Source organism: Eulemur rufifrons, chromosome 8 (assembly GCF_041146395.1).
Source record: "Eulemur rufifrons isolate Redbay chromosome 8, OSU_ERuf_1, whole genome shotgun sequence".
Taxonomy (NCBI): domain Eukaryota; kingdom Metazoa; phylum Chordata; class Mammalia; order Primates; family Lemuridae; genus Eulemur; species Eulemur rufifrons.
Window position 1 is genome coordinate 108,276,963 of NC_090990.1, and position 19,392 is coordinate 108,296,354.

General features: G+C 35.9%; 1 protein-coding gene across 3 annotated transcripts in view; it reads left to right on the plus strand.

Moving 5' to 3' along the window:
- Nucleotides 1-19,392, plus strand: part of GDAP2 (ganglioside induced differentiation associated protein 2) — a 63,697-nt gene that overhangs the window by 23,395 nt on the left and 20,910 nt on the right. For all 3 annotated transcript variants that reach the window (XM_069478906.1, XM_069478905.1, XM_069478907.1), the window contains exons 6-8: nt 4,615-4,691; nt 9,495-9,654; nt 11,718-11,874. In XM_069478906.1, the coding sequence (XP_069335007.1) occupies nt 4,615-4,691; nt 9,495-9,654; nt 11,718-11,874 (394 nt within the window). The remainder of the gene's footprint in view (nt 1-4,614; nt 4,692-9,494; nt 9,655-11,717; nt 11,875-19,392) is intronic.

A 19,392-nucleotide genomic window follows, 5' to 3' on the forward strand; every position in this document is an offset into this window, starting at 1 on the left:
TGTGCTGCATTTTTTGAACAACAGTTCTTGAGGGGATCATCATAAACTACATTGAGCATTTGGGGAAAGAACTCTGTGGACTCTTTCTCAAGAAAAATGTACATAAATATAGAATTTGCAAGTTTTTTCAGGATGTTTACAGATCCTTGCCAGGATTGTAGATAATAACTATACCTGTACAAGACAAGGTCTAACACCAAGTTATAAGGAAGTATATTCCAGACCCATTTGAGACAAGACTGTATGTGGCAGAAAAGTATTTTAGTGAACTTCTTTTCACTGGGAACGTTCATGCAGAGGCTACATGACCATCTGTTGTAGATATTATAGAAAACATTTCTCAGCCTGGGCATGGTGGCTCATGTCTGTAATCTAGCACTCTGGGAGGCCAAGGCAGGAGGATTGCTTGAGGTCAGGAGCTCGAAACCAGCCTGAGCAAGAGCGAGATCCCATCTCTACCAAAAATAGAAAAAAAATAGCCAGCCATGGTGCCGTGTGCCTGTAGTCCCAGCTACTCGGGAGGCTGAGGCAGTAAGATCACTTGAGCCCAGGAGTTTGAAGTTGCAGTGAGCCATGATAATGTCACTGCACTCTAGCTGGGGCAACAGATGGAGACTCTGCCTCAAAAAATAAATAAAAACTAATATCTTAGTTTTTAAATATAAGATAAATAAAAACTAATATCTTAATAAAAACTGTTCAAGGATTTTATAGTAAAATTTGCATATTTTGTAGTTATAGTTCATATATATTATATTAGACTGAGCTTGAGGGGCACAGATGTATCTTTTCATCTTTGTGCTTCCAGTGCTTCTATATGTCAAGAATGCTTGGCATATGGTACTTACTCAAGAAATATGTGTTTTAAAAAGAGACAAATTCCATTTAATTTCTGTAAACAGCCTTATGTTATAGGTAATATGGTGTCCATTGTACAAATTAAGAGTCTCAGAAATTCATCATGTTCTCAGGGTCACGCAGACTTGGAACATATACGTCACACCTTCTGACTCCCAAGTCTAATAACCTGCCTGTTATACTAGATAATTCTTTATGCTTGAGTTAGAGCTGCTTCAGTGGGAAACTACTGTATTATAACCTACATGTCTTCTAAATGGTGCCTTCCCAAAGCACAGTTCCTGCCTTGATATCATTCCTCCTGTCAAGGCTTTTAGCCAGTCTTGACATTCTCTGATTTCACTTAGTCCTTGCCTTGTCATCACATAGCTTCTTTTCTATTTCTATTTCTCATTAAGGTAATCAAAACGATTAGAATTTAAAGAGGCAGCATCATTTTTAGAAAAGACTCTGAATGGGAAGTCAAAAAGACTGGTTTTTAGTTCAAATTCTACCAGTCCCGCTTAAGCTCTGTGGCCCCAGATAAATCACTTGGTACAGTACCATAAGAGAGGTCAATTTTGAGAATAATTGGTACCAGCAGATAAAGATCAATAGTGGATTTAAGGAACTTTGATGATGCCATTTCTAGGAATTAGCAAAAAGGAACTGTCTAATTCTTAAAGTGGGCAAGTTAACTTATATTGTATAAGGCCCATTTGACTTATTATGCTTTAAATCTAGTAGCAGAACTGTGGCATCTTATTCAGACACACACACATATATACACACACAGACAATGATGCCCTTTGCTTGAATACTTTCTCAAGTGTTTGGAAAAACAAATGACTTATACACTTTTGTAGCATATATGGGCCAAGAACAAATCTAATGATATAATTTTAAGTCCTTAGTATCAAAAGCTTTCTTACTTATTAAATGATTATCAAAATTTATTTTATTTGAAACCTAAGTAATATCTTCTTGATAGATATATCAAGAGTTACCTTTTTTTCTTAGTTCGTATGCACTACTTCTCCAGGAAAATCCTAAAGAAACATCCACATTAAAATAAATTTATTAGGCTTTTAATTCATTCAACAAAAATTTGAGTGACTACTATATGCTAGGCTCTGTTCTGTATACAGGAGGATATAATAGTGAGAAAAAAGATGAAGATGTTTGTTCTTGTGTTTCCAGGTTAGGAATTTTAATGTCCCAGATATCATTCTCACCACTTAAAGGGTATTTGCTACATGACATTCTGGTTGGTTGCAGAGCATAGAGCACAGATGAAACTTTGAAAGGAACAGCGTGAACTGGCAGTTAGTGCTAAAACCTTAGAGTCAAGACATCATTTTTCCTCCTTTTTGCAGAATTACTTTTCTAAATGAACTCTGCCAAGGGAATTCAATTTGGTTAGTATTTGGCATTGTATTTTATCTTCCAGAGGAAACTACAATTATATGCTGAGAAACCGTTATGTGTGAACATTAAAACTTGATGTCAAAGTAAATAGGAAAACAAAATCTGGTTTTGAAAGTTAATTTTTGAAGTAATATTAAGAGGAAGAAATGAAAATTAATCTGTTACCTAACAGAGGGAGAGTTATGAATGTTTGTCCTGTCCCTCAACAAATTAGGCTCTTGAGATACAATATTGAACAAGGCAGGCAATATGTTTATAACCAGAGTCATAAATTGTTAATTCAGTTAACTAGTTGCTTTTGAATGATTTGCATGTCACATCCATAAGGTATGCTAGACCTTAAAGTAATAGTAATGTAAAGTATACTTGGTCTTCAGAAAGCTCAGTCTAGCTCTAAAATGCTATAAGAAGTTCATAAATAGAAGGATGTTCAAAAGATTATAGGAGCAACACAGGGAAGGGTGGAGTTCTGCACAAAGGAGATGGCTCTTGGCTGGGTCTTGAAAAATGAGTAGGAATTCACTAGGAGAAGGGGATGATGTACAAATGGTATTCTAGTCACAGGTAATCATGCAAGCAGAGGTAGGGCAGCATAAAAGTAAGTGGCATATTTTGAGTACAGCAAAGAAGCAGATTTAACTAAAGCATAAGATGTGGGAGGAATAATTGGAAATAGGACTAAGGAGTGGAGTGGGGGAAAGTAGTTGGGGTCAGAGTGTGGAGAGTCATGCTAGGGACTTTAAATCTTAACCTATAAGCAGTGCAAAACTATCACAAGTGTTTAGTAAGGAGGATGACATAAAATAACTCAGGCAACAGTGAGTATGTAGATTTGGGGAAAAATACGAACAAGGAGAACAGTTAAGAGTTTACTGCCAAAGTCAGTGTCAGTATTGATAACCTGAAAGCAGCTGGAACAGAGAAGGCATAAATGTTAGAAATACTGGCAATGGAAATAAAAGTTATGGAAATCATTTGAAAATACAGGATGAAGGAAGAGGTAAAGAAAATGTCAGAGAAAACTTAGGATCCTCACTTAGGTGATTGGTTTGATGTTGATATGTAATTGAGATAAGGAATATAGGAAAAGGAGCAGGTTTAGGGGAGGGAAGACAGAGGTCAGAATTTGGCCCTGTTAGGGTCAGGTTTGGACACGTTGAGTTTGAGGTCTCTGTGGCTTATCTGGGTAAATATGCCCAGTAGGGCAATAGGGAATTCAGGTGTTTTGTTTAGAAAACAATATAAAGATTTGCAAGCCATCAATATTTGAGGTAATACCTAACCAACAACTTAGCCAGCTAAGGGGAATATGTGTATCAAGAAAATCAAAAATGTAGAGGACAGAATCCTGGAGGACATTTTAAAAAGGTAAGGGAATAGGTGTTTCAGGACTAAAGCTGGGGAGAGATCCAGTAAGTTAAGAGCTGAGAAAAGGCCAATAGGTCTTACTCTGAGGAATTTAATAGAGAGGAATCAGGATAACACAGAAATTAAGAAAAAAATGATTGTGCTTTGGTTTTATGGGGTTTTATCAACGGTTGAAGAACTGAGTAGGACATGGAATACTGTAACTGAACAAGTGGAAAGACACTTGTGCTAGATCTTTCTGGTCAAAGAGAAAGACCCCAGGGAACAAGAAGAATATGCCGGGTAAAGGAGAAATAAAATAAAGCTCCTTCTGTTGTAGAGCTTTCCTTCTAGAGGATAAGGAGGAGAGGGCAGAGAGAATATACAATAAACAAGTAACTCCATAAAATGTATGTCACCATTGCTCTGGAGGAAAGCAAATCAGAGAAGGGTTTTTTATAGGTATTCTGGGCAGGCCTTACTGATCAGGTATCATTGAGCAGAGACCTGAATGAAATGATCCATGTTAAAATAAAACTCTGCTCAAAACAACAGATGCTGGCGAGGATGCAGAGAGAAAGGAACACTTATACACTGTTGGTGGGACTGCAAACTAGTACAACCTCTATGGAAAGTAGTATGGAGATATCTCAAAGAACTAAAAGCAGACCTGCCATTTGATCCAGCAATCCCACTATTGGGTATTTATCCAAAGAAAAATTTATGTGCACTTATGGAAGTAAAACTCAATGGAAATCAAGCAGATGGGGGGGTACAGGGGGACAGGTAAATTCACACCTAACGGGTACAGTGCACACTATCTGGGTGATGGGCACACTTACAACTTTGACTCAAACTGTACAAAAGCAATATTTATAACTGAAACATTTGTACCCCCATAATATTCTGAAATTAAAACAAAAAAAGCTCTGAAGAGTTAGATTTTTCTTTACATATAAGTAATTTTTATTTATTGAATAATCTATCTATTCTTTTCCTTAGGCACCGTAAGGAGATTCCTAGAGATTCATGGGGAAACCATTGAAAAAGTAGTATTTGCTGTTTCTGATCTCGAAGAGGTATTTTGCTAATTGTTACATTGTTCAAATCTTATTTTTACTTTTAAGCATTTGCCTTTGTCTCATCATCATAAATTTGCTGAATTTCCAGCAAACAAATCCTAATTATCTATGTATATGTTTGGCAGTGGGACTTACCATCATTCATTGAAAAAGACTTTCTTGAAAACTAAAAACAAGTTCAAGAAAGAACATTTTGTTCATATTTTTTGCTGCTAAACTGTTGTCACTGTAAGTGAAATCTTATACAAGTGGAGTTGTTCTGCTTTGCTCCCTGTGTTAGCTCTAAGAGCATCACCTGATAACCTAAGCATTGGGTGTCTGGGCAGCATAACTGGAAAACTACTGCTGTGCCAGAAAAGCTTTGGTGTGTACCTGACCTGGAAAGAGGTGACACCTCACCTAGTGGCTGTCACTGAGTAAGTTGTGAGGGCTTTGTAATTCATTGTATGTAGTTAGGTTTATTATGTTTCAATTTTAGAAAACCAGTACTTTACTTTTATTAAGCTTATTTAGTTTTAGAGTGCTTTGTCCAATTCAGCTTCTCATATTTCCCAGTTTTATATCCTTGGACAAGTTATTTAACCTCTCTGTGCTTTGGGAAAATAGGAATACTAATAGTACCTATATCACAGGATTTTTGTGATAATTGAATGAGATGATACAGTGAGTATCTGTGCAAATATATATACTACATACTATGATATAAAAGTACTTTTGAATTTGAAAAAAAGGCACATTTACTTTGTTTGTTATCTCTTGTTTCACTTGGCTTGTCTCTACATTCATCCTTCCAGTGACCTTTTTTTGAGTGTCTAGTATGTATCGGGTTTACTATATTAGGTTTTGGGAATACACCAGTGAAGAAGTCATGGTTGTTTCCTCACAGAGCCCATTTTCTATTGTGGAGACAGACAATTCAGATAAATTATGACAGTTACAATAAGCGCATTAATGGAGGTATGGGAAGGGTAGGACATAAGTCCAGCCTGGCATGGGGTTAGAAAATGCTTCCCTAAGAAGTGATACATAAGTTGAAATCATTTTAAAAGATAGACAAGATTTGCCGAGGGAGAGTCAAGTGACAATAGTCATACAAGCCTGGGCAAGGACATGTAAGTAAGAATGGCATTGACTGTTTAGTGCTGCTGTTGCATAAACTGTGAGGCTCAGGGTGGCAAAAATGGAAGTTAGGTGGGGGCAGGATCACTCAAGGGTTTGTGTCACATGCTGTGGAATTTAGACTTTATCAGTTATGCAATGGGGAAACAGAAGAGTTTTAAGCAAACAAATGATGTGATCTCATTTCTGCTTTAGCTGTGTGAAGGACGATTTGGAAGGAGAAAGACCGATGGCAAGCAGAGATAACAGGTAGTTGCAGTACTCCAAATGAAAAATGATCAGGCGAGAACAAGGGCACTGGTGGTGGTGAAATTTAAAATATGTAATAAATAAATGCAGCTGGAGTTGGTGGTTGATTAAAATATGTAGGAGAAAAAGGAAAAGGAATTAAGCATGGCTCCTAGGTTTCTGGTTTGGATGACTGGATAATTATGCCACCAATAAGATCACAAATAGAGGAGAAAGTTTGGAGAGGGAATGAAGACAAGTTCTTTTCTGAACACGTTGAATCTTAGGGGATCAGTGGAACATCAGGGGCAGTTGATCAGCAAACCATTGTGCTTATCAGTTTGAAGCTAAAGATGGAAATCTAGGCTAGAGATTTGGCCATTTTCATAGAATAAGGTACCAAGTACCAAGTAAGAGATAGCTCTTGCTCTCAGGGAGTTTGCAGGCTAATGATGAGACAACCGGGTCAACAAAGATCACCCTACAGTGTGGCAAGCACTATGCTAAGGTATGCACCACGAAGCTACGGCAGCTTATCAGGGCACCTAACGCAGACACAGAGGAACAGAAAAAAGGTCTTTACCTTCAGTATACCCAGAAAAATAGCCATCTTTTACCATCTTTTTTTAGAGTCATTTATGGGTAATTTATTGAAAAATAAAGCAGATAATGAGAAACAATTTTATTAGACAATTCAGTGAGAGTTTAAACATAACAAACCTCTTTGTATCAAGTAAAATTTGTTGCACAAACATCATAAAAGATGAAAGAACACTGTCACACATCATTTTAGTAAAATGGGATGGTCTAGGTTCCTATCACAAAATATTATCCTGTGGGGAAGTTCTTTTGTTGAATGACTAACTGAATGAGAATACCATATTTCTTCTTTGTCCTTAGAAATACATTGTTAACTCATGGATCATTGAACTTGAGAATAGTCTTTTTTAACGAATAGTTTTGGGAAACTGGATATCCACATGCAAAAGAATTAAGTTGGACCCCTACCTCATACCATATACAAAAATTAGCTCAACAGGGATCTAGGGCCTAAATGTAAAACTAAAATTATAAAACTCTTAGAAGAAAATGTAAGTATTAATCTTTATGACCATGGATTAGGCAGTGGTTTATTGTATATGACACCAAAAGCACAAGCAGCCAAAATAAAAATAGATAAATTGGGCACTCTTACAATTTAGCAATAAAAAGACAACTCAATTAAAAGTTGTCTTAGAAAAAGTTTTGAATAGACATTTTGTTTTGTACCTAGTTTTTAATTTATAAAGGTGACTGAGTGATGACATGGAGAGGTCAGTGCTGTTGAAAGAAAAGTTTAATGTTACTCACAGTGTCCCTAGAAAACAGAGGCATGGCATGCCACACAGGGCCACAGGAGGAACACTAGGTTTTGGTCAGAAGCCAGAGCCTTTATTGGGTTTTCCTTGGGAAAAACAAGGCAGGGCAGGGTCAACAGTTTAGGATTGGCTTGTGTGAATATTTCCAGCAGACTTTGGGCTATAGGAGTAGTCTCTAGTTGCCTGGTACCTGGCCTGGGATGATTTAGGCCAGGGAAAATATTTGCTTGGTTTATGAGTTGAATAAGGAGATAGTTGGGCTGCAGATTCAGGATTGCTTGGTTTGCATATACAAGATATGCTCCCAAACAAGTTGTTTACTGACTTCAGCAATTGGCTAACCCTGGGAGGGGTAGTCCTCCCCAGCCAGCAAGCTTTTTAAATTGTGAAAACATCATAAAATACAGAAAATTGTTTTAAAAAATGGTTAACACACATTTCTTTGAACAAGATATACAAATAACCAGTAAGTACTAAAAAAGTGCACCACACCGTTAACTATTAGAGAAATGCAAATCAAAACCACAATGAGATACTACTTCATACCCAGTAATATGACTATAATTATGAAAACAATAACAGGTGTAGGCAAGGATATAGAGAAGTTGAAACTCTCATACATAACTAGTGGGAATGTAAAAATGATGCGGCTGCTTTGAAAACCAGTCTGGCATTTCCTCAATAAGTTAGAGTACCACGTAATGCAGCAGTTTCACTCTGATGTATATACAGAAGAGAAATGAAAACATATTTACCACAAAAACTTGCACACAAATATTCCTAGCAGCATTCTTCATAATGGCCAAAAAGTGTAAACAACCCAAATGTCATCAACTGATGAACAAAATGTGGTATGTATATATATTAATAATAGAATATTGTTCAGCCATAGAAAAGGAATGAAGTACTGATAACATGTTACAACATGGGTGAACCTTAAAAACATGCTGAGACACAAAGGCCACATATTATATTCCATTTTTATGAAATATCCAAAAGAGGCAAATTCATAAAGACAGAAGATTAGTAGTTGCCAGGGCAGGGAGGAATGGGCAATGATTGCTAATGGGGTTGGTGTTTCTTTCTAGGGTATTGAAAGTGTTCTGGAATTAGGTATTGGTGATGATTGCACAGCTTTGTAAATACTGTATATTAAAAACCACTGAATTGTGTACTTTAAAAGGGTAAACTTTATGGTGAGTGAATTATATCTCAGTTTTTTAAAAAAGACTGTAAGATGGTGTCTTTGGTCTTCTTATATACCTACTTAAAAGATGATGTGATACTGTGGGCAACACAAGAAAACTGAAGAGTAATGATTTCTTGAATTTCATTGTCCTTCCACGCGATTCTATCATTCTTGTTTTCTTATTATTTTAATTTAGTCTTGTTTAGTATAGTTGGTAATAATTGCTGAGTAACACTGAGTCATGATAAAATAATTCCTAGGATGATGAAAAAGCAAAATGTTTCAAGATATAGGAAAAATAAGAACCCTAAATGCCTGTAATGTATTGTGGATTTATTTGTAAATGGATCCAGTGGACTAACCTATATGGAAATTATAAGATAGGATGAGTTTTATTCTGTTTCTTTTTAAAAAATTAAATTTATCTTTGTTCTTTGAAAAATCTTTAAGAAAGAATAAAAGTTATGAAATAGTCTTTCACAAGTAGTTAGAACTGTTAGAAACAAACCAAAAAAACCCTCAAAAACTAAGCCTGGGTCAAATGGACCCTGATGGCACACTGAGCGTTACGGAGGTGGCATCTGCGCTGGGTCTCACATGTTAGGTATCATTAGAAAGCGCAGGTAGGGATGGCGACAGGAGTGGTGGGATTATGCATTCCAGATTCAGTGACCTGGAATTGTCAGGATGGGCATCGCATTTAACTTGACTGGCTACCAATATTCCAATCTGTAACACAAGAACTGACTGAGGGTCCCAAAGAGCATCTAGTCTGAGCTCAGAGGTGGTAAGGTCTTTGTTCTTGATGGAGGCTGTCTTCACGGTGTATGGACAGCACCAAGCACTGCTGAGGTCTGCTCCTTTACTTCGTTATTGTTCACAGAATGTCCTGCTTTTCTGACACAGGCTACTTACCAAAAGCTGCTACCTCTGTACTTCCCAAGGTCGTTAAAGGAGGAGAGTCGGTCATTGCCATACCTGCCTGCAGATATTGGAAACGCAGAAGGGGAGCCTGTGGTACCTGAACGGCAGATCAGAATAAGTGAAAAACCTGGTGCTCCAGAGGGTGAGTTCTAGAGTTCTGTTTTTCTTAATTTCCTTCTTAAGGAAACAAAATAAGACACCAACCACCAAAGAAGTAAGAAGTTCAGCTTGACCTTTGGAAAACCCTCTATTAGCATGACACCAAGATCAAGACTAGTTCAGAAGTTTTCAGAGTCTTATTCTTGCTGAAATTTATTCTTTAAATTTAAAAAAAAAATTACATCTGTAGATAGGTAGGTAGGTAGATAGAAATTTTGTCAAGTCTGTGTTAGGCAGTGGGGATTCAGAGGTGGATATAACAATAATCTCACCCTAACAAAGTTTATAGTCTCATGCAGGATACTACGGAGATAGTAGTCAAGTACACTATCATCTAAAATTTTAAACAGCTTTAACAGTGTCCTCTAAAAGCCATACCAAATATTAAATACTGAGATAAGAATACTATAATCATTCATTTTGTTTCTCTATATTCTATATACACGTAAGCTGAAGCAGTAGGTAGAGCATGTTGGGATGGAAGGCCTTCTGAATCTGTCCTGTATGACAGCCTATGCTGACCTGCATATCTATGTGTGAAAGGTCATAAGTCCCTTCTATGAAAACATGCCTCACAAGCTTCAATACTAAGACTTAATCTTGAAATCCAACAGTTCAGGGAATTACTATGAGATTCCTACTGTGAACATTTCTTTTAAAAATGAGCATCAAGTTAAAACTTGTAGAAAGCTACCCAACTACAATATTTATCACCAATATACAGACTTACGTCAAGTGGTCTAACAACAGGAAATGTCTGTGAACCAGGCTTTGCTGGAGGGGTACCCATGCACTTTGGGTGAGCCTCCAGTAGAGTAGAACCTTGCAATAACACCTGGAGTTATTTGGAGACCTCATGCTTGTAACCACCAAATGGTTAACACCATATAATTTTTCCTCCGTAAAATGCATTTAATGTGATAAGGAGTAGTGAACAGCAAAACCAGTTTGAGATGTCAGTGCTGGATCGTAGATGAGACTAACTCACTAGCCAAAAGGTTCTCTTCTACCCACCATTCTCAAAAGAGTGTTTGATTTACGTTTATATCTCAGAAACTATTGTTACCTTATAAATATAGGCTTTAGTGTTCTTAAATATTTTCAATTAGAGTGTTAAATCTGTTAAAAAATATATATAAAATCTGCTTTACTTGAGGGATCGAAGGAAGATTTATTCATGGGTATTTTTAGTGACAGCAGGTCCTTCTGAGCTGTTGGCCTGTCATAGTCTGAAGAGCAGTGAAGCAGATGTGGGGAAGTCCCAGATGATGGTCTGCTAGGCTGGGATCCAATTGGTGACATTGCCTTGGGAACCTCCTCGTGGTACAAGGTTCGTTTTGGGGTTTTTTTCCCACAGGTCGATTAAGGCAGTAGCCACCATACTAAGAGATGATCCATTCCTAAGAGACTGGCTCCCACTAGCCAAACTGACGGTGATCATATGGATAGATCAGAAAGTGTATTTACTAACTTGTAGTGAGAACTATCACTCTCATAGACCAAAATGATTGTGTTTGTATAACCAGTGTAGAAAACCAGGATACTAAATTATAATTGAAGTATTAGTGACTGTGGATCATACCCTGCGATCCTGGTGCATTCCTCTTCCTTGGAGCATTACCTGGCTGGAGTTTGTGTGCCAATCAGTCAAATGCGCCCCTTAAGCAGTGACGTATAAGTGCTCCCAAGTGTTTGTTCTTTATGTTTCTCTTTTATTAGATGCTGTGTGATGAGCCATCTTTAAATCCAAATACAATCTAATTACTTCGTCAGTTTGTATATGATCACATTCTACTCTTTTCTTTCTAGGGTTGTTTGATTTCACATATTCCTAAAACTCCTGCCACACATGGACAGGCAGTTTCTCTCATTATTTCAGTTCCACAAATGCCTAAGTCTGATTTCAGTGTCATTCTCAAAAAGGAACATTAACCCTAGTTTTTTGAGTTACTTCACGGTCATCCGTACTACAGCATTCACAGTCTGTTTCCCTTAATGTCTAGTTTTGTCATAAGTTCTCTACTGATAATAGTATTTTTGTTACAGACAACCAAGAAGAAGAGGATGAAGGCTTGGGAGTTGATCTCTCTTTCATTGGCTCTCATGCTTTTGCTCGAATGGAAGGAGATATCGATAAGCAAAGAAAACTGATCCTTCAGGGACAGTTATCAGAGGCAGCCCTGCAGAAGCAGCATCAAAGAAAGTAAGGCAAACCCCTTTGCACTGTTAGACACAAAAGGACCTGAGAAACAAGAAAGGGACCTTACATCTTTCGAGTGATCTACATGTATACATGATGTGTTCTAATTTATATTTCATGACAGTCCTGTGAGGAAAATATTGTCCTCATTTTGTAGAGGCAAAAAATCAAAGTTAAGGAAGTTATCAGAGATCATGGTTAATTTGTGATGTAGCCAGTGTTCAGATGCTTGTCTGATTTCAGAGCTCCTACTCTGTCTTCTATAACTGCAGTGCACCTCCACGTGAGGTTCCATTCTAAAAGCAGAAATTGGGAAAAGGGAAAGGCAGTTACAAAACCTTTACTTTACTATGTTATAATTAAAGCATAATCTACAGTTTTATAAAATTTAAAAATGTTTTATTTCTGCCAGACCTTATAATGCACCTGACCCATTCCATTTCTTCCAGGTGTTTTCTAAAGCAATTCTGAATAAATCCTTTTAAAGACACAGAGGCAGCTTTTGTATTAATACTTTTGGATAAGCTTTTCAGATTAATAGTCCTTATAATGCTAGTTGCTTTTCAAAAATTTTGAAGAAAAGGAAAAAATAATAAATTATAAATGGTTATTCTCCATTACCTTATAAGGTTGGTTGAAGGGTAACATCTGATAGGGTTGTTTTTAGCGTTAAATGTAATGAGCTTACCACAGCACCTGATACTTGTCAAGCTCTTAAAATTGGTCACTGCCATTCTTTTCAACACTGAGCAAATCATGGTCTGTTTTACCTTTGAGCTTTTGTACTTGCCATTCCTTTGGGATGGACTACTCTCATCCTTCAATTCCTGTCCAGGTTTCAGCTCAGAAGCAATTGCCTCTGGAAACTTATCTCCCAAGTCTGGAATAGATGCTGCCTCCTGTGTGCTTTTTTCGCACCCTGTACTTACCCAAAGCATAATATAGCATTTACCATGCTATGTTGTAATTATGTCTGAATGCTGTCAGTCTTCATTGATAAAGCGGGATTTTTGACTAAATGATCCCTGGAGTCCTTACAGAATTAAAATTTTATGTCTCTTCAGTCCCAGGTCTTCACTCTATTCTGATTTTATTTTTAAGAACAAAAGCAAATTAGCCACTAGGGGGCACCAATGAACAGCTTTTCCAAAGAATGCAGTCACAAGCGAATGATAGTTGCTGTGGTTCCTAAACCTGGCCATGTGCAATAATCATCTGGCAGACATTTTTCTTTAAATAAAGTGACTGGCCAGGCACAATGGCTCACGCCTGTAATTCCAACACTTTGGGAGGCCAAGGCAGGAGGTTCACTTCAGGCCAGGAGTTCAAGACTAGCCTGGACAATAGCAGGACCCCATCTCCACAAAAGTAAATAAACAAACAAATGAATGAATGAATGAATGAAGTGAGACCCTGTCTCTACAAAAATAAATGAATGAACGAATAAATAAAAATAAATTAAATATAGTGACTGGGCTCCTACATTCACATGACTGGAACCTAGAACCTGGGACCTGTTTGGTCTTAGGTCTCCTTTGCACTCTTAAAAATTGTTAAGGACGCCAGGGAGCTTTTGTATACAAGGCTTATATCCATCAATATTTATCATATGAGAAATTATTTATTAACTTTATAACAACCCATCTTTGTTTTGGGTTTTTTGTTTTGTTTTGTTTTTTTCTTTCTAGAGATAGGTCTTAGTACATTGCTCAGGCTGTTTTTAACTCCTGGGCTCAAATGATCCTCCTACCTCAGCCTCCCAAGTAGCTGGTCATTATGTTTTTGTTTTTTGAAAAATAACTATTTTTTTCAATATAGTAAGAAGAATAATAGTGTTTTATATTTTTAAAAATCTTGCAAATCTTTCAATGTTTGGCTTAATGAAAGACAGCTGGATTCTCATATCAGCATTCAAACTGCTGCAATAAGTTGTTTGAAGAAAATCTGACCTCATTCAGCTATATAATTGGAAAAGGGAGGAATATCTTAATAGCCTTTTTAAATAATTGGGGATATCCTTTGATGTTATACCAGAATATGATAAATGGTAGTGTCTTGAAGTTTAGTTGTAAAGGGGAATCTCAAGCCATATCCATGAGTTTCTGTATTCTGTTATATTAAAATGTGTTCTATCCTGTAGTTTTTAAAAAATCCTTTTATAAAACAGACTTTATAACACGATGCATTGGTCTTTTGGAAAATATCGATGCACCAAATCATTCAGATCTCCCAAATATTGACACATTTTATTGCACAATATCAAAAAAATTATATTTGTTACTATCACCACCAATCTCATTAGAAAAGTCTTTAAATATTAGGAACTATCAAGTTTCTGATGATAATACAAATTTCCCAAAATTATATATATGTATTTTTAAAGCTGTAGTTTTATCACTGGTAACATGATTGTTTTTCTTGAAATGATAGGGTCACTCTATTATTTTTGAGGAAACATTTGTCAGATATTCATGTTGAATAACTAGTTTGTCAGTCATTCTTTGAAGTAAAAATGGTGTTGCATGAAAAAAGCAACTAGTTCAGCTAACAACTGAAATAATCACATAGTGCTTTTCTTCAAGGCAGCCTCATACTTCCTTATGCAGAAGTACTTTATGTGTTATTCCCATTTTGTCACACATTAATATTTAAAATATGTGTATTTATATATATACACATACACACATTTTCTTTATCAGCTTATGAATTAAAGAACATTTATTCTTCTGCATGTGGCTATCTAATTTTCCAGCACCATTAATTAAATAGGACTTCCTTTCCCCAGTATATATTGTTGTCTGCTTTGTTGAAGATCAGTTGGTTGTAGGTAGATGGTTTTATTTCTGGGTTCTCTACTCTGTTCCGTTGATCTATGTCTCTATTTTTATACCAGTACCATGCTGTTTTGGTTACTACAGACTTGTAATATAATTTGAAGTCCAGTAATGTGATGCTCCAGATTTGTTCTTTTTGCTTGAGATTGCTTTGGCTCTTTGGGCTCTTTTGGCTCTTTTTATGGTTCCAAAAGAAGCTTAGGAATATTTTTTCTAGATCTGTGAAATATAATACTGGTATTTTGATGGGGATTACACTGAATCTGTAAATCACTTTGGGAAGTATGGACATTTTAACAATGTTGATTCTACGAATCCAGGACCAGGGGATGTTTTTCCATTTGTTTGTGTCATCTGTGATTTATGAAACAAAAAGTTGGTTCTTTGAAAAGATGAACAAAATGAATAGACCACTAACCAGATTAACCAGAAATAGAAAAAATAGGACTCAAATAACCTCAACCAGAAATGAAAAAGGAGACATTACAACTGATACAGAAGAAATATAAAATATCCATGAATACTATGAAAACTAGAAGACCTAGAGGAAAAGGATAAATTCTTGGAAACACACAACCTCCTAAGGCTGAACCAGGAAGAAATAGAAACCCTGAACAGACCAGTAATGAGCAGTGAGATTGAGGTAGTAATAAAAAATATCGCAACAACAACAACAAAAAAAAAACCCAAACCAGACAGTTTTACAGCCAAATTCTACCAGACTTATAAAGAAGAACTGGTAGCTATCCTACAGAAATTATTCCATAACATCAAGAAGGAGGGAATCCTCTCTAACTCATTCTATAAAGCCAGTATCACCCTGATACCAAAGCGAGGAAGGGACACAATAAAAAAAGAAAACTACGGACCAATTTCCCTTATGAACATAGATGCAAAAATCCTCAGCAAAATACTAGCACACCGAATTCAACAGCATATCAAAAAGATAATCCACCATGATCAAATGGGTTTCATCCCAGGGATATAAGGATGGTTTAACATATGTAAATCAGTAAATATTCACCACATAAACAGAAACAAAAACAAAGACCACATGATCATCTCAATAGGTGTAGAAAAAGCATTCTATAAAATCCAGCACCCTTTTGTGATAAAAACCCTCAACAAACTAGGTATAAAAGAAACATAACCTAAAAATTTTAAAAGCCGTATGTGACAAACTCACAGCCAACATCATACTGAATGGGGAAAAGTTGGAAGCATTCCAACTAAGAACTGGAACTAGAAGACAAGGGTGCCCATTGTCACCACTTCTATTCAACATAGTATTTTAGAGGTCCTAGCTGGAGCAATCAGGCAAGAGAATGAAATTATGGGCATCCAAATCAGGAAAGAGGAGGTCAAACTATCATTTTTTACAGACAATATGATCTTATATCTAGAAAACCTTAAAGACTTCACCAAAAGACTCCTAGAATTGAAAAATAAATTCAGCAAAGTCTCACGTTACAAAATCAATGTACACAAATCAGTAGCATTTCTATACACTAACAAACTGAGAGCCAAATCAAGGACTCAGTACCATTCACAATAGCTACAAAGAAAATAAAATGCCTAGAATATACTTAAGAAAAGAGGTTAAAGACCTCTACAAGGAGAACTACAAAACACTGATGAAAGAAATAATTTTTATTATTTTTAATTTTTTAAAATTATTTTTAACTTGTTCCTCCGGTCTATCTAACCTCAATAATTTTTAAAAACATGAAAGAGTCCTGAGACCAAAATGTTTTGGAATTGATGACTATTTAGGATTGGTGATACAACTGAGCTGTAAGTCATCTATTTGAATACTCTGCCATATTTGAGATTGTAGGTTGTAGTTTTTAAAATTTACTTCTCTTGCTCTTTCTAAACTAGGCTTTCATTTTGACATGTTGAGTCTAGTTTCTATTGATTATGTTGGTTAATCAGATTGAACAAAATGTTAAATTTTTTTTCTCTGAGACATAAGTAGGGTTTTAGTAATATCCTTTTGAAAGCCTTCAGTTCTTCTATCAGTAACAAAACCAAAGGTCCATGTGGATTGGCACTAGTTTTATATTATTCCTTTGAAAGCACTGCCTTCCCACATCAATATCTCTTTGCAGTAATTCTTTTTAATATCTGGAAAAGTTAGGAATGTTCTCTTATCCAGGTTTTCTGTCCCGTTGTGACTCTGATTTGTGTGTATCATGAGATAGAAGTTGATTTCCTTACAAAAATTAGGAAGCAAATTAGATACTCTTTTTCAAAAATACTGCTTTTGAAACTCTTAAAATTATTCTGTAGAAACATTTTCTTTGCATTAATGTTCCTTGTTAGGCATAAGATCTAATTGCCTGTGACTCTTATGTCATTTTTTATAGCAAAAATATGATTTTGTTCATTATTAAATATTTATTAGGCCTTTACTAATGTGCCAAGTGTTGTGCTAGATACTATAGGTAGCAAAGTGACAAGCAAAACAGATACAACCCCCCCCCCCCGCCCCCATGGAGCTTAGGATCTTGCAGAGGAGAAAAATATTTAACTAGTGTATGAATTACTGTTTGAATTACAGGTATGGTGTGCAATAAGAGCATATAACAAGGGTCTTAACCAAGTCTAGGGTGCAGCAGTTGCATGAGGTCTGGAAAAGCTCCATAGACAAAATTTTCCTTGGTCTATTGGTTTATTGGTTTTACACAGATGTGCTAGTTATTCATCTTTTAGAAGTAATTAAGTTTAAATTTTCTTCAGCATTCAGCTCTTGGCTGTTCAGGTGGGTGGTAATTGATTAATTGGAAGAAGTTGGCTTATGTCACCTTATGAGGACAGTATGCAACCACAGTTGATTGTAACCCATTAAGAAACTATTCCTTATTTCTGCCTATATATCCCTGTAGTGGCTACTTTTTCTGGCATTTTGACATATTTTGTATGCTTATCAATGATTATTATATTTTACCCATCAAGTAACAGAAATTTGTTTATTCAGAATAAGATACAGGAAAATCAGAAATCATTTTGAGTTCAATTTTCCTTTTTTAATTTTGTTTTGATTTTGGGATTGGAACGCCGGATTGCTTGTCTTTATTGAAATAAAACACAGAAAACTACAGCAAAAAAAAATGAGGTCCACTTTATGAGAGACGTAATGGAAAAGGTAAAATATTCTTTGAATAATGTGGTTTAGAGGAAAACAAGGAAAGCATTGTCTATTGACTGGGAAGGGAAGAATAACATCTTTTGTTTTTACTCTCTCCTCCCAACTACTGATTTAAAAGAAAAACATATGACTATATAATCAAATTTACACAATCTATAGTGGGAATGGAAGAGATTTAATTAGAATAAAGAAGAAACCTTATGAAAATTGCAGTCATGAGTTGTTGCATTGGAATTCACTTTAAGGTCCTTAGAATCAAGAACAGCACTGGTTTCTCAGCAGTGAGCCTAATGTTTTTAAAATCATGAACCCTTTAAGAATCTGCTGTAAGCTATAAACCTTCTCCCCATAAACATGTTTATAGATTTCACCAACCAAAATCTATCCTTAGATGTCAAATTGTTAATCACCAGCATTTAAAACATTTTAGAGTTTATACTATTTCAGAGTTTGCACCATGGACATCAATTTTAGATGAATTAAGGACTTAAATTCTTAAAAAATTTAAAACTCATGGAAGCAGTTATAGATTAGTATCTCTCATACCTTAGAGAAAAGAAAGATTTTTTTAAACAAGACATGAAAAACATTGACTATTAAGGAAAAAATAGTTTTGACTATATTAAAATTAAGAATTTAAGAATTGGAGCCAAAAAGCTTAAAAACAGTGAAAAGCAAATTACAGAATGTGAGCAAATATTCACAATACACACAACTAACAAATGATTAGTATCAAGAATATGTAAAGAACTACAAGTCAGTGAGAAAAGAACAAACTAATAGAAAAATGGGCAAATGATATGAGCAGACATTTCACAGAAGAGGTAAACATGGACGTGTCAAGGATCTCAACCTCATTAGTGATCAGAGGAATGAGATATCATCTCAAACCTAACCAACTGGCAAATGGTAAAACATCTGATAATACCAGGTGTTGAAGAGGATGTGGATTCCCAGGATCTCATCCACTGCTTATAGGAGTATAAATTGGTGCAGTGCTTTGGAAAAGAAGTTTGGCCTTATCTGCTAAAATCGAACATTCCCTATAACCTAGCACTTCCACTCCTAGGTATCTACATAAGAGAGATCATGCACATGTATACCAGGAGACGTGTAAAACAAGGTGATTGTAGCATGCTCTACAATAGCAAAAACCTGGGAGCAGCCCAAGCGCCCATCAGTGGAAGTGTGGATTTAAAAAACTATATTTTCATGTAGTATGAATACATTATATATACAGGTTGAGTATCCCTTATCCAAAATGCTTGGGACCAGAAGTGTTTCAGGTTTCAGATTTTGAAATATTTTCATTACACTTACCAGCTGAGCATCCCAAATCTGAAAGCTCAAAATGCTCCAGTGAGCATTTCCTTTGAGTGTCATGTTGGTCTTAAAAAGTTTTGGATTTTGGAGCATTTCGGATTTTGAATTTTCAGTTTTGGGATGCTCAGTCTGTAATTATCAAAATGAATTGGCAACATTTAAGCCCAACAATATGGATGAATCTTAGCAATATATTATAATAAGTCAAAACAG